Source organism: Ornithorhynchus anatinus, chromosome 14 (assembly GCF_004115215.2).
Source record: "Ornithorhynchus anatinus isolate Pmale09 chromosome 14, mOrnAna1.pri.v4, whole genome shotgun sequence".
Lineage (NCBI taxonomy): Eukaryota > Metazoa > Chordata > Mammalia > Monotremata > Ornithorhynchidae > Ornithorhynchus > Ornithorhynchus anatinus.
Genome location: NC_041741.1, coordinates 38,351,961 through 38,368,262, shown reverse-complemented (window position 1 = coordinate 38,368,262; position 16,302 = coordinate 38,351,961). Strand labels below are relative to the sequence as shown.

General features: G+C 45.6%; 1 protein-coding gene across 1 annotated transcript; it reads left to right on the top strand.

Annotated features, from left to right (window-relative positions):
* The first annotated feature begins 33 nt into the window (after window positions 1-33).
* LOC114816479 (cilia- and flagella-associated protein 251-like) lies at window positions 34-12,579 on the top strand. The gene is made up of 3 exons (XM_029078724.2): window positions 34-428; window positions 6,382-6,573; window positions 10,828-12,579. Exon 3 carries the CDS (start codon window positions 10,966-10,968, stop codon window positions 12,499-12,501), a length of 1,536 nt encoding a protein of 511 aa, XP_028934557.1. The 5' UTR covers window positions 34-428; window positions 6,382-6,573; window positions 10,828-10,965; the 3' UTR covers window positions 12,502-12,579.
* The last annotated feature ends 3,723 nt before the right edge of the window (window positions 12,580-16,302 follow it).

Here is a 16,302-nt window from a genome sequence, read left to right as displayed (position 1 = left end):
GCTACAGCGAGGGGACGGGGACGGGGACGGGGACGGCCCGCTCGGCGCCCGCGGGCTGTGGCGCAATCCTCCTCCCTCCGCTTCCTCTCCCTCCTTTCCGTTCCTCTCTCTCTCCCCTCCTTCTCTCTCCTCCCGCCCGTCCGGAGACAGGGGGGCGCGGCCTGCGAGGCCCGCCCCCTCTTTCCCCCCCTCCCACCACCCCGGCTTCTTCCCGCCTGGTGTGAGGGAGTCGCTGGTCTTCCCGCCTTCCCTCCTTCCCTCAGGCTTCAGGGAAGAGGGGCCCCGACACTTGCTAGTGAGCGCCCGCCACGTCCTCCCGGGGGCCCGGCTTTGCACGAAGGCCCCCGGGGAAGGGTTCTCCCGACACCCTCCCCCTCCGCCATTGACGACCCCGCCCCAACGGCACCACCCAGAGAACCCCAAAAGAGGTAATGTGCGGCCCCGGGGGCTTCGTTCCAGGGGGAACCGCCCGGAGGCCTCAGCCCCAGACGCCGGCCAAACCGATGGAGGTCGAGCTGGGAGAGGCCGCTTCGATCACATTCATCACGTGGAGGATGATCCCTTAGCAGCCCACGTTACCTCAGAGTGACCGACCGGGCCATTTGCCAAGCGCTCGCTAGATGCCAAGCACTGTACCGAGCACCGGGGTCGCCCTCAGGGTCAACACAGTTCCCACCCCATGTGGGAAAGAGAATACGGGGAGCACCCTATTAAATACCCACGGTGATGATGACGGGTATCGAATCCCCATTTTACAGGCGAGGTAACTGCCAGGGGGAATGGGGTTAGGGTCAGAGCCCAGGTCTCCCAACTCTCCTAGGTCCATGTGCTTTCCACCACGGGCGTGCGAACCACTAAAGGCCCAGGCCCTGGCCGTGCCTCCTCCTGTTTCGTCTCCCGCCTGGAGATTTAATTCAAACGCAATAATTCGCCTAGTGTCGCCCTCCCGGGCTTTTCCCGTAGCCTGTAAGCAGGGAATGTGCCCCTTTATCCTTATGGTGTACCCTCCCAAATACTTAGTGCAGTGCTTTGCACACAGCAAGCACTCGATAAATATGATGGAATGAATGAATGCTCCACAGCCCTAGAGACAGGGCGTTATAGTGCACGAGGCTCCCATCCCCTGTAGTCAAACTAAAGAAAAAAAGGGCACCAATGATTTGAAAATCCTTACCAGATTTTTGAGGGATATGAGCCCTGGGTGAACAAAATTGTATGTGGGAATAATCACTGCAACTTCCGCCCCTTATTCTCCATGTTCTATTATGCTACTCAAGGTACACTTCCCAATATTATGCATCCACCCTCTATTATTATCTTAGCGCTCAATAGACATCCACTATATTCAGAAGAAAAAAACACTGACTTTCAACGTGAGGCCAGGGTAGTGTTTCTTCACTTATCATCGGGAGAGCTGAGCCTCTTCTAGTTAGAGATGACTTTCCCATTCCTAGTCTATTTACCCAGGTTAGTATAAGGGAGTGTCTAAATACTGTACACAAATATAAATATTATAAATAAATATATTTTTCTATTTCTAACTAATGTAAAGATGAACTTTTTTAGAGTAAATTAATTATTGACTCCCTCTGAGGGATGGTTTTTTTCACTGCAGGAGAGGGCTAGTTTTTGCGGCATCATTCTCTTTCCCTGCCCACCAGGGCTTCCCATGGGAAGAAGATAACCTTGGAGAATGGAGTACATGATTCTCTCTCCCCCACCCCACCATTCTCCAACCTTCTAACTAATTACACTCTCCGATGCAGCTTTCATGCCAATCAGGGCGTTCAATGATAATGTCCGTATTTGTGTATTAGCACATGAATGGCAGTAACTATCAAATAAATTTAATTTAAAGAACTTTGTGCAGAGTATCTCATGCCAGAGCGAGTCTTAAATTATTTGACATTCTCTCGAAATTCTTCAATTTTCACTGATGTTACTGCAAAAGGTTTTCTTTCCTGGAAAGTAATTTCAAATCCTATAAATCTTCCTTTTAATTGTGGGGCCACTGGTCTAAAATCTTTTTCATATGTGAAATCTGAACTTATGAGTCTGCTTCAAATTTATCACAAACAGCCAAAGGCACTTTTCTACATGTCTCTTTGGAACTTATTCAGATCAAGTATTCACATGGCAAACATCCCAGACCTTGAGATAAATCTTGATGCTCTTTAATGAGAGCTCCTTACAGAACTAACCTTCAGTTTGAAAACAATGATGAGCTTATTCCAGAGCAACATGGATAATACTTGTTTTTAGACCTAATGCTAATGATGAATTTTCCTTCCAATAGCATTTTGGTTTCTGAAAAGCCAGATATTTTTATGTGTACTGGACTCAATTGTGATTTCATTTTCCCCATCTTTTATAATCTTGCTGTAATAAAATATGACTCTGAGCTCCAGTACCCAGTTGGAATAAAACCATGTTTCTCCAAACTTCTGCTGGCAGAATCAAGTCTCTCTTTAGTTTTTATTGATTTCTCCACATGCGTATGAAATGTCTTTCCCCAGAGAACTTTCACAGTAGACTCTTTGAAGTTTATAAATGCTTGAGATTTGCAGCATTTTGCAAAATGATTGTTCCCGTGACAGATTTCCCAATTACGGGACACCACTTGCGTGCTATCCAAGCATGCCAAATCTAATGGCCACTACTCCATCCTAATCCCCCTCGACCTTTCTGTTGCCTTCCACATTGTGGACCAACTCCTGAAATATCTAACCTCGGCTTCACCGACCCCGTCCTCTCCTGGATCTCCTCCTATCTCCCCGACCACTTCTCAGCTTCTTTTGCAGTCTCCTCTCTGTCTCCCACTCCCTAACTCTAGGGGTGCCTCCAAGTTCAGTTCCAGGTCCCCTTCTATTCCCCATCTACACCCACTCCCTTGGAGAACTCATTTGCTCTTATGGCTTCAACTGCTATCTCTATGTGGAGGGTTCCTAAATCTACCTCTCCAGCCCCTTACCTCTCTCCTCTGTAGTCTCGTTTTCCCTCCTGACTTCAGGACATCTTTAGTTGGATGTCCTGCTGACACCTCAAACTAAACAGGTCTAAAACAGAAGTCTTCATCTTCCTATCCAGATCCTGTCCTCCCTCTGACTTTCCTATCACTGTAGACAGGATGGTCTACATCCTCTCTCATAAGCTTATAACCTTGGCATTATCCTCAACTCATCTCTTTCATTCAACCCATATATTCAATCCATCACAAAATCCTGTTGGTTCTACCTTCACAGTATCTCTCTAGGAATCCACCCTTTCCTCTCCATCTAAACTGCTACTGTGCTCATCAACACTCTCATCGTTTCCCACCTTGATTACTGCATCCACCTCTTTGCCGCCCTCTGTCAGTCAATCAGCAGGAAGTATTGCTTCGTCCGATCTCCCCCGCCCTCCAGTCTATACTTCATTCTTGCTGCCTGGATTATTTTTCTGAAAAAACATTCAGTCCATATCTATCCACTCTTTAGAAAACTCCAATGGTTGCCCATCCATCTCTGCATCAAACAGAAGCTCCTTACCGTTGGCTTTAAGGCACTCAGTTCATTCTCTGCTACCTTACCTCGGATCTACTACAACCCAACTCTCATACTCCACTCCTCTAATACTAACCTACTCTCTCAACCATCATCTCATCTAGCCCTCCACTGACCCCTTGCCTAAGTTGTCCCTCAGGCCTGGAACACCCTCTCCCTTCATATCCTACTGTCCACTACTCTCTCCACCTTATAAAGTCCTTCTAAGTTCATATCTTTTCCAAGAGGCCTTCGCTAAGTAATCCTTCAATTTTCCCTATCTGCGCTCTCCTCTGTGCCGACTATGAACTTTGCTGTGTATCCCTTAAGCATCTTGAAACTCACCCTAGCCACACAACACATATAAATATTCTTATACTCTACTATTTCTCCTACTCCAATCTACTTTAACGTCTGTCTCCCTCTTTACGCTATAAGCTACCTGTGGGCAGGGATCGTGTCTACCAACTGTTGTACTTTCCAAAGCACTTAGTACAGTTCTCACGCAGACTAAGCCTTCAGTAAGTTGAAAAGCAGCATGGCTCAGTGGAAAGAGCCTGGGCTTGGGAGTCAGAGGTCATGGGTTCGAATTCCAGTTCTGCCATTTACCAGCTGTGTGACTGTGGGCAAGTCACTTAACTTCTCTGTGCCTCAGTTACCTCATCTGTAAAATGTGGAATAAAACTGTGAGCCCCACGTGGGACAACCTGATCACCCTGTATCTACCCCAGCGCTTAGAACAGTGTTCTACACATAGTAAGCGCTTAACAAATACCAAAATTATTATTATTAAGTTTAGAGTGCAACTGTCCCTTTTGGGACATTTAACTCATTGCTTGAACGATTATCATTTTTGCAGCTGTCCATATCTCTATTCTTTCCTACAGCCTCTACATCCTAATCCTCCTTGACCTCTCAGAGGTCTTTGGCACTGTCGACCACCCCGTTTTTCTGAAAATATTATCCAACCTTGACTTCACTGACATTCTCCTTTCCTGGCTTTCCTCCTATCACTCTGACCACTCATTTTTGGTCTCTTTGGCGAGCTCCTTTTCTGCCTCCCACACACTAACCGTAGGTGTTCATCGAGGTTCAGTTCTGCGTCCTCTTGTTCTCCATCTACAAACACTCCTTTGGAGGATTCATTCACTCCAACGGCTTCAACTACCACCTCTATGCAGATGATTGCCAAATCTTCATCTTCAGCCCTGACCTCTCTCCTTCGTTGCAGTCATTTATTTCCTCCTGCCTTCGGGACATCTCGACTAGTATGTCCCACCGACACCTCAAACTTAACATGTTCAAAACAGAACTCCTCATATTCCCACCAAACCCTGTCCTTCCCCTCACTTTCCCATTACTGTAGCCCATCCTACCTGTCTACCGAGAAGCAACATTCTACCAAGAAGCAGCATGGTGTAGTGGATAGAGCACAGGCCTGGGAGTGAGAATGATCCCAGTTCTGCCACTGGTCTGCTGTGTGATCTTGAGCAAGTCACTTCACTTCTCTGTGCCTCAGCTACCTTATCTATAAAATGGGGATTAAGACTGCGAGCCCTATAGAGCATAGGGACTGTGTCCAGCCCGATTTGCTTGTATCCGCCCCAGTGCTTAGTAGAGTCCCTGGCACATAGTAAGCACTTAACAAATACTGCTATTATTATTATTGCCTCACAGGCCCATAACTTTGGTGTTATCCTCAACTCATCTCTCTCATTCAACCCACATATTTCATGTCAATAAATCCTTTCAGTTCTGCTTCACAACATTGTTAAAACCTGCCCTTTTATCTCCATCCAAACTGCTACGGTGTTAATCCAAGCACTTACCCCCTCCCACTTTGATTACTGCATCAGCCTCCTTGCTGAACTCCCTGCCTCCCCACTTCAGTCCATATTTCACACTGCTGCTTGAATCGTTCTTATGCAAAACTGTTCAGTCTATGTTTCCCCACTCCTTAAGAACCTCTGGTGGTTGCTCATCCACCTTCGCATCAAAGAGAAATTCCTTACCATCGGCTTTAAAGCACTCAATCACCTTGCCCCCTCAATGTTACCTCCCTGATTTCTTATTACATACCAGTCAACACACTTCGCTCCTCTAACACCCACCTACTCTCTGTACCTCCATATCGTCTGTCTCGCTGCCCACCCCTCGCCCACTTCCTGCCTCTGGCCTGTAACTCCTTCCCTCTTCATATCCATCACTCTTCCCACCTTCAAAGCCTTATTAAAAGCACATCTCCAAGAAACAGGGCAAGCTAAACCTCATTTCCTCTTTTCCCACTCCCTTCCGCATCATTTTTGCACTTGGATTTGCACTCTTTATTCACCCCTCCCTCAGCCCCATGGCACTTATGTACATATCCATAATTTACTATTTATTTTACCGACTGTGTCCCCCTCTGGAAAATGTTGTAAGCTCACTGTGGGCAGCGAACATGTCTTCCAACTCCCTTATATTGTACCTCACCAGGTGCTTAGTACAGTGCTCTGCACATAGTAAGTGCTCAGTAAATATAATCGATTGAGTGATAGAGCCTTATCCAGACCTCTAAATGCAATAGTTTCTTTTATAGAGTTTTGTCATTAGGGAATTGATTAAATTCACAAAAGCAAGATGTAAGCCAACATTTTTAGTTTTGTCTGGTTTCTGCTCAATTGTTTCTAAATTTTTTTTTTTTGGTAAGCAATCTTCTTCAAATTGGGTCACGATTTCCCTTTAATTCATCTTTACCTTTCTCAATTTTGAAATCCTTGTAAATCTCCAGTACTTCCTCCCCCATGGCATTTGAGAAAATAGAGGAGAATTTAATTCTCACTCAGATCAGTCCCTGTGACCATGCTCTTTCCCATTTCAGGGTCCAATCTGACTCAGCTCAGCCTAAGCCCAGGAGACACAAAAATTCTAAGGTCTGGCGCAGCCAAACCCCTAAATTTTAAATGAAATGCCAGCATGTCAGAGTCAACCTGGAGGGAGCCATGGCCCATTTAAATGACTTCTGTGCGTGGTACTTTTCTGATTCTGGAGTAACAGTGGCCCCGTGGAAAAGGTAAGTGAGTTGGAACAGTTTTTCTTCATATTAGCTTCATCAGTTGCTGAGAAGATAACATATATTGCTATGATTATCTGATTATCTTGTATCTACTACCCCAGTGCCTAGTACAGTGCCTGGCAGTGCCTGGCAGATAGTAAGCACTTAAATACTATTAATATCATTTTCAAATTATCATTATGAAACCTGAGGCCAATTTATGTTTTAAATATGTATTTAGTCTCTTCTTTCTGCCCGCACTATTCTATCCTCAGTAGATGCTGCTGCTGGATGAGGTTGATTATGTGTGTGTAATAGTAATAGTATTTATTAAGTGTTTACTATGTGCAGAGCACTGTACTGAGTGCTGAGAGAGTCTACACAAATGGGAATTAGACATGGTCCCTGTCCCTTGGGGTCAAGTGGATCTGCTTCCCTGCCTTTATAATAATAATGGTATTTCTTTATCGCTTTCTATCTCATTTTTTCTTTCTATTGATCTCTCTTTGTGTCTCTGGTCTTTTCTATCTCTCCCTCTATATTCCTGTTATCCTTTCCTGCCATTTCCTCCCCCTTCATCAGTTGGGACCATTGTACCTGCCCCTTCACTATGGAAGCCCTACTTTTTTCCATCTTAAGCTCCAGAAAATAGGTGCATTTTAGGTGTTGGTTACATTTGGTCATAGAATTGAATCTGAATATGCATTAGTGCCTTCTGAACAGCACTGTGGCAAACCGAACAAAGAAATGGATTTCGGTCAGATCAGCTATACTCTGGGTTTTGCAATCCTTTCACAATGTTAATCATTGTTTGTGTCTTGCTAATACTAATGGCAGTTGGAATCTGAGCTTTAGACCTTCAGATTGGGTTGCTTTCAGAGGGATGAGTATTTTCAGCAATGGTAAACTATGTTTCCATTTCACCTGTCCTTTCTCAATATACAAATATCAAGCAGATGAGTCCGGGCTTTGATGTCTGGCCTCAAAAATCAATAAACTGTGAATTTTTAATGGTTCTTGTTATATGCTTGCTATATGCCAGACATTGTACTAAGAACTGGAGTAAGTGCAAAATAATAAGGTTGGACACAGTCCCTGTCCCACATAGGGCTCACAGTCTAAATTGGAGGGAGAAGGATTTAATCCCCATTTTATAAATGAAGTTAATGAGGCGCAGAGAAGTGAAGTGACTTGCTGAAGATCTTACAGCAGAGAAGTGGCGGGGCTAAGATTAGAACCTAGGTCCTCTGACTCCCAGACCCGTGTTCTTTCCACCAGGACATGCTGCTTCCTTAATCCTATCTGTATGGTGTGTATTTTTATTTATTTATCTGCACATTCAATTGTTTGTTCAATTCTTTCATCCTGCCATGTTTGCCCTACATTATACTTGTTCTTCCTGTGGCTTTCATAATCTATAAATATTTATCTCTGTCTCCCTTATGAGGGCAGGAGATGTATGTCTTACGCTTGGTCTACTCTTCCAAGCACTTAGAGGCGATCAATAGATGGCATTGATTGACTGATTGATAGAAAGATTAAGTGCTTGTCCAAGGTCACTCAGCAGGCTACTGGCGGAGATGGGACTAGAACCGGGTCTCCTGCTGCTCCCTCAAGGGACCTCTCACTCAGGAAAAGACATTTTAAAAATAAAATTAAGCACCTAGCAGAGTGCTCTGCACACAATGGCTTAGTGGATAGAGCACAGGCCTGGAAGTCAGAACGACCTGTGTTCTAATTCCAGCTCCACCATTTATCTGCTCTGTGATCTCAGGCAAGACACTTAAATTCTTCGTGGCTCAGTTACCTCATCTGAGCCCCATGTGGGACATGGACTGTGTCCAGTCTTATTAGCTTGTGTCTAACCCAGTGCTTAGTACAGTGCCTGGCACATAGTAGGCACTTAACAAAAACCATAAAAAAAGTATTCTATAAATTTGATTGATTGAGACAGCAGAATAACAGAGTTGCCTGGTTATCTGCATTTTGGAGAACAGCTAAGAAACAAGGGAACAAGTCCTCCAGAAACCCGTTTATAATCCCCAATTGAAACCATAGTTACATCAACACACCTCCCATTGGCTGGGTTAAGTGAAGATAATGGATGACAACAAAATATCTAAACTCTGCTTAGACTATAAGTTGAAATGTGAATGGCCTAAGCAGACAGGGAGGGAAGAAGTCTTGTTATGGACATGGTGAGGTACAGCTTCAATTGCTGATCTAGCTGAGGTTTGCTGGGAGACAGTGGTGATAGACCAGCCTGGTGTGTAGCAAGCAGGAATAGGATAGCTCTTTTAGAACACAGACTTTGAGGAATTGTGACAGCAAGAAGGAGAACTGAAAATGCTGCCAAACATTAGCAATACCTAAAGTGACAGCTTAGCAAAAAATGATCTATACATGTGTATAGTGCACAGGAATTTCTGGGTGCACACTGTCCTCTTAAAGGTAACGTTAAAGGTGATCTCCAGTGCACCTGTCGTTGGAGTGAAAATCCATTCTATTAAGTAACCTCTCTCAACTCTTTTTTCAAAGCTTGTGTCCCAAGGGGGCAGAATATTGACCTTACCATGGATTTTGAGTGACAATTTCTTATACTTCGATTTTCCTAAGTGCATGTCTCTCCCCCTGTGAAGAGTATTGCTTCTCTTCCTGATGGGTTTTTCAGTGAATTGGGGTAAGAGTCAGTTGTAAACACTGCAGTGACCACTGTGACTAGTAATGCAAAAGGCACAAGGTCTGAGGCCTAATACAGGTACCCTTATCAAAGTTGCTATTCATAAAGAGAGACCAGAAAGAAGGGATAAATTATAGCAAAGGCTCAGAGGGTAATGTCCCACTTCATCCTTTTCTCAGACCAAAGCTAGAGCAATTTAGAACCCCAGACCTGTAAAGTAGTGGTTCTACTAACACCAAGTGACCCCAGTACAAAGCCATATCATCGTATCACCCGAGTCTCATAAAACTAAGGCTAATGGTTTCAAGGTTTTCAGCATCAGATCAGAACGTTAGAATTGAACAGAGCTTCCCAGTTGTAGGATCACTAAATATTGTTTCCTATTTTTTATATATGAACTCTTGAGTACAAAGTATTTTTTCTTCCATTTCTTAATCAATGTAGCATTTTTTAATCCTGCATGTTGTCATGAAAAACACGAATGGAAATGTAAAAATACCAAAGATTCCATCTTGAATTTGGTACCCTAAAAGGTGTTAATGTTTTCTATGGAACTGGACCCCCAAAGGGGCCTAACCATTTGGAATATGGTTACTACTCTATGTGAGAAAGGGAGTTTAAGGAAAAACAGTCTTAAAAAACAACCTCCCTACTCTGACAGTGCTACTTGAAATGGCAGACCAATGTCCATCTTCTGCAATACTTATTCCTTGCTGCCTGATTTATTTATTTCTCTAAAAGTAAAAGGGTTCGTACACCCTGTTGTGGCTCTGTACCTTATAATTTTCTATGTTACCACCTATCTCCCTCCTTCAGCCTTAGGCTGTTAGGATGCCTAGATGTCTCACCTCTTACACCAGGTTGGCCTGTAAACTTGGAGTGAAAGTAAACCTTGATACATTCTAGACCTGGGGGTGGATTCAGAGCACATTTAAATCCCTGATCACTCTGATAAAATAAGGTGTCTTTGGGAGGGAAGGGGAAAATTGTTGTATTTTTTTAAAATGTTAAAATATGAAAAGAGGACTCGATGTGTATATATTATTGAATTGATAGTGCCTCTACTTTTAAGAAGTTGGGGCAGGGTGGCCTGGGAGCTAATTGCAATCTGAGGAAAAAGGAAAGCTTTGAGGGAAAAAAGAAAGTTCACCCTTATCTAAATTAGGATAGTAACGTAAAATCTTTCATTTTAAAGGGAATAATTTCAGCTGAAATTAGTCATTTAATCCATGGTCAGTTTTGAGCGATTAACTATGTGCAGGACACTGTACTAAGCACTTGGAATGGTACCCTAGAATTTGTAGATACAATCCCTGCCCATAAGAAGCCTAAAGTATTGGAAGTAGCTGTCTGGTACTTGGGCTAGGGCATAAAAACTTATAGAGAATTTACTCCACTTCTGTTATGCTTTCCTAAAATCATAGTACAGTGCTCAGCATAAAGGCTGAAATTAAAAACTATTAGTTGACTGATGGGTGTGTTTGCACCCCAGAGTTCATGACATATGTGTGAAAGGTGTGAATACTGCCTTCCTCACACTTAGACCTTGACACAAGAATGAACACATGCATTCTCTCTATTCTGCCATCGAGGTGGGCCAGTTACAGAAACACGGATTCACGTCTCTGCCTCTGAAGAGAGTGTCTTTGGACATAAACATTGAAAGTTGGATCTCCTGGGACTGTCCATTCATCATTGCCTGGACTGGTATTGACTGCAAGTGGAGGAACATGAAGATCTTCATGACACCGAGACACTTCTGCTGCGTCATCTTCGGAGACTCTGCTCTGTCCCTGGAGCACTGCTGCTCAAAACGCTGTTGCTGCAAGGGGAGGATATACTGCCACCAACTCTTCGGAAGCCCTGACTTATGGGAGGACCACAGAATGCTGGATGAAGCCAAGGCTATATTGCGAGAAGCGCTTCAGGGCCCTATTGAGAGAGATGAACAAAATTTTGTGGCCCAGACCCTGCAGGATGAACTGAGCCGACAGGAGGAAGGACAGAAAATGCAGGAGAAATTGTGGGCAGTCAATGAGGGAGCCCAGATAAAAGAACTTGACCCACTGGAGGAAGTGGCCCTAGAGCTCGAGAGGGTGCGGGAAATGTACTGGGAGGAGAAAGGCAAACAGGACCACCAGGAGACAGAACAAACGCCTGAGGAATGGCAGATCGAGGAAAAGGGGACACAGACGGAGGAGGTGGAGCTGGAGTGGGCAGAGGAGATGGACAGTGAGGCGAATGGCAAGCTGGACCAGCAGGAGACAGAGGAAACTCCTGAGGAATCATGGAGCAAGAAAAAGGGAACTCAGACGGAGGACACCATGGACCCCATGGGCCTGGAAGAAGTGGACGTGGAGGGGGCGGAGGAGCTGAGGCCGGAGCGAGTCCATGGCGTGGTGAAGCTGGAACCCAGAGAGAAGCCAGAAGAATCAGCTGTGGAACAAGATGGGCTGAGGTGCCGCGGAGACCCTCTGTGCGCGGAGTCCGGCCTGTGGAAGCTTCCCACGCCCCTCTGGTTCCCGGGTGGGAGCCATTGCTGTGACTGGATATGTTCCTCCTTCGGATGGAACTCTCCCCCGGTCAATGTGTTGGGCCTGGCCACTGGTGCCTATGGTGAGGGAGGCCAGGAGAAGTCCAGTTTGCAGAAAGTGCCTCAGTGTCCTCCTGAGAGGGACCAACACAGTTCTGTTGCCCAGAGCCTGGAGGCCCACCTGTATCACAAAGAGATAGGGCAGCAAACGCAGAAAGAACTGTGGGCAAAGGAAAAAGGAACGCAGACCGACGAACTCGACCTGCGAGAGCAAGAGGTTCTAGGGCTACAGTGGGTGCCAGAGATGTCCAGGGGAGCAAACAGCCATCGGGATCACCGGGAGATAGAACAAACTTCTGAGGAGCCGCAGACTACGGAAAAGGGAACGCAGACGGAGGAACTCGACCCCATTGAACAGGAGGCGATGGATGTGGCAGGAGCGGAGGAGCTGAGACTGGAGAAAGTACAAGGCCAAGGGCTGGAAACCAAAAACGAGCAGGAAGAAACCAAGGAGGAGGAGCTGGTGGAGCAGCAGTCGCAGAGGGGCCACCGAGATGACCTGTGGGCGCGACCAGTCCTTCAGAAACATCCCACCCCTCCCTGGTTCCCGAGTGGGGGCCACTGCTGCGACTGGATGTGCTGCTCCCTTGGGTGGGGCTTCTGCCTTCGCCTGCCCCTCATGGTCTATGTGCTGGGCCTGGCCGGTGGTGGTCCCACGGTCGGGTTGGGCTGACCCTTCATGTCTGTGATTCTTTGTGCGGCCTCTGGGGGAAGGGAGTTTTGCAATAAAGTGTCATTTTAGTGATCGCTCTGTCTTGTGTGTCCTGTGCTAAATAACTGAAATGTACACCGATCAAGAGCAAAAGTAAACACGGTTGCACTCATCCTAGGGGCATGGTCAGGGTTGGGAGGGTTGTGGCCTAGGTGTGTTTGCCCTGTAGGGCCTACATATGATCCACAACACTTTTGAAGTCATTCGCTCTGCGGCGTGTTGAAGCCATATGCAGCTCGGCCTGATGGATTCACAGTGTCCCAAAGCACCGCTCCACCAAGTCTGCAAATCCTTCTCCCTTCACATTCTCCAGACCACAGCTCTCCACTGATTCCCAACTTTATGAAATCAAAACAAACCACACTCGCTTCATCCAAATCTCCGGGGACCTTAGCAGTGGCAGCAGCACGAGGGTCGTGGGGAGGGCAGAGAAATTTAGTGGAATCTCAATATACTATGAAAATCACGTATTTTAATGGAAAAGTATATAGTTGCATGCTAACTGGTAAAGGAAAAGGGCAAAATAGTCGAACTTTAATTAGGTTTGAAAAACAGCAAAGTAGTGCCTCGCCTTGGATTACAATATGCCTTAATATTCACTCAATCCCTTCTCCCTTTGTCCACTGTTCAAATGTGTCCCAGAAAAGGTGCTGGGATTCCAGCCTCTCTCCCACTACCATTGGCGTGGGTGGGATGAAGATTCTCTCCAGGACCCCCTCCAATCTGGCTTCCATTTCCTTCACTCCACAGAAACCGCCCTCACAAAGGTCACCAGTGATCTCCTTCTTCCCATATCCAATGGCCTCTAATCCATCCTAATCCTCCTCGACCTCTCAGATGCCTTCGACACTGTGGACCACCACCTTCTCCTGGACACCTAATTCATCCTCAGCTTCACTGGCACTGGCTTCTCCTGGTTCTCCTCCTATCTCTCTGGCCGCTCATTCTCAGTCTTTTTCGTGGGCTCCTCCTCTGCCTCCCACTCCCTAATTGGGTGTTTTGCAAGGTTCAGTTCTGGGTGCCCTATTCTTCATCTGCCGCCACTCCCTTAGAAAACCCATTCACTCTTACAGCTTCAACTGCAACCTTTATGCAGATGATATCCAAATGTACTTTTCCAGCCCTAATCTCTCTCCCTCTCTGCAGTCTCACGTTCCCTCTTGCCTTCAAGACATCTTTACTTGGACGTCCTCTGGTCACCTCCAACTTAATATGTCTAAAACAGAACTTCTTAACTTCCCACCCCAATACTCTCCTCCCCCTCACTTTCCCATCACTGTAGACAGTGCCACCATGCTTCCAGCCTCACAAGCCCATAACCTTGGCATTATCCTTGACTCCTCTCATTCAACCCACGTATTCAATCCATCACTAAATCCTGTTGGTTCCACCTTCACAACATCGCTAAAATCCACCCTTTCCTCTCCATCCAAACTGCTGCTACGTTAATCTAAGCATTTATCCAATCCCGTCTTGATTACTATATCAGTTTCCTTGCTGACCTCCCTGTCTTTTGCCTCTGCCCATACTTCCTACTTTTTTCCTACAAAAACGTTCCGACCATGTTTCTCCAATCCTCAAGAAACTCCTGTGGTTGCCCATCCATTTCCTCATTGAACAGACAGTTACACTCTCCCCGCTTCAAAGCCTTACCCTAAACCATTTATCCTGGGTGAAATACTTGGGGAAAACATTTGACAGCAGGATCCTAAAATAAGTGAGATATGGAGGACTGAAATTAGGAAACTCATGAGGGCAGAGGATATTTTTGTAGGCCACAATAAAAAAAACAGAAAAGGAAGAATAAAACAGTACCAGTTCCTGCAAATATTAAGGATAATACACAACAAAGTGACTATGTCTTGTGTGGCCTCTCTGGAAGTGACTATGGACCCCTTTTTGAACTCTTCAGCCACACACAACACACAGATACACTCAGGAAGTCATAGGAAGACCATTTCTTCTGTGAATCTGTTGGCCCTGTGATGGCCTTTGCAGCCACAAACACACACTCATGTGGAATTATCATTGCCAGAAGGGCCTTTTTCAAGGGTGAAGTACATATATGTGAATATATACATCTCACACACACACAGACATACAGGGCAGGAGTGAGGGGTATTCTGGGAACTCCACCTGGTTGGAATAATGAGAAGACAGGTCAAAAGTAGAAAAATTGCCGTGGAAATCCAAGGTAAAGCCTTGGTCTCCTCAAATTGCACCACAAGCGTGGAGAAAGGTATGGAGAAGTGGTAGAAGTTGGGTGGGTTCTTACCCCAGAGTGAATGACCTATGGATTAAAGGTGAGAATACTGTCTCATTCACAGGTCAAGGCCTTGGACTGGGTGAGTTTGCCCTTAAGGGATTATAAATGACTTCCCACTCTTTTGAAGTCATTCTATTTCTCTGCTGTGTGGCCTATGCAGCTCTGCAAGATGAGATCACGGTGTCCCAACGCACCTCTCCACCAACATCGCAAATCCTTCTCCCTACACATACTCCAGACCACAGCTCTCCCCTCATTCACAGCCTTATGAAAATATCGAATCAAACCACACTCACTGCATCCAAATCTTCAGGGACCTTAGCGGTCGCAGACCCACGAAGGTCTTGTGGAAAGCAGGTGTTTTGGGACCTTCCTGCCCACCACGGCGCCTTAGGACATTCCTGGGGCAGCATAAGTGGCCTGTCCATCAACGGCAGCCAAATGCTGGGATCGACTGACCAAAGCAAGGTGACCTTGGAGGACAGTGAGGGCAAAGAGAATGAATATCCTCGCCTCAGGTTGCAATACGCCCTGCCATTCATTCTGTCAGTCACCTCATCCACTACCTTATCCCTTTGTCCAGGGCAATAATAATAATGAAAATCATGATGGTATTTGTTAAGCACTTACCATGTGCCAAGCACTGTTCTAAGCACTGGGGTAGATACAGGGTAATCAGATTGTCCCACGTGGGGCTCACACTTTTAATCCCCATTTTACAGATGATTGTACTGAGGCACAGAGAAGTAAAGTGACTGACCCAAGGCCACGAGCAGACAAGTGGTGGAGCCGAGGCTAGAATCCATGTCTTTTAACTCCCAGGCTCGTGCTCTTTCCACTAAGCCACGCTGAAATGTGTCTCAGGAAAGGTGCTGGGGTCCGATTGGCGGGATGGGACCATAGTTAAAGAAGAGAAGAAGACAGGAGATGGATTAAATGGGAGTTGGTGATGTTTCCAATTGGGGACCAGTGCTGCGGCTGGATATCCGGCCCCACTCCTCCCTCATGCCTTAGGTTCAGTCCCTGGCTGTGCTCAGGTCAGGTCAGGTCAGGACAAGGGAGAGAGACCTCTCCCATCACCAGCCCTTCCACCACCCTGGACTGTGTCTCTCTAGGGATTTGTGATTCTCTGAGAGTTTACTGGGGGAGGAGGTTTTAATGCTCTGACTTTCAAGACTATAATAAATTGATCCACATAAAAAGGATTTTTGAGGCTTTCTTAAACAGCTGATGTCTTATAATACTCTTTCTTAAATAGCTAATGTCTTACAATATTAGTTTTTCTCTCAAAGACCTTATTTCCCAATTTAATTCAATATCCTTGAGTAATTATGCCTTCCTTTGCCCATGGCATACATACTCAATATCACGATATGCTAACTAGTCAAATCTAAAAGCACACCAAGCATCATATGCAAAGTATATTTTCTTGAAAAGAGGAATGGAATGGGAAGTATGTAATAACCAGTAGGATAAGAACTTTTAAATCTGCTTCT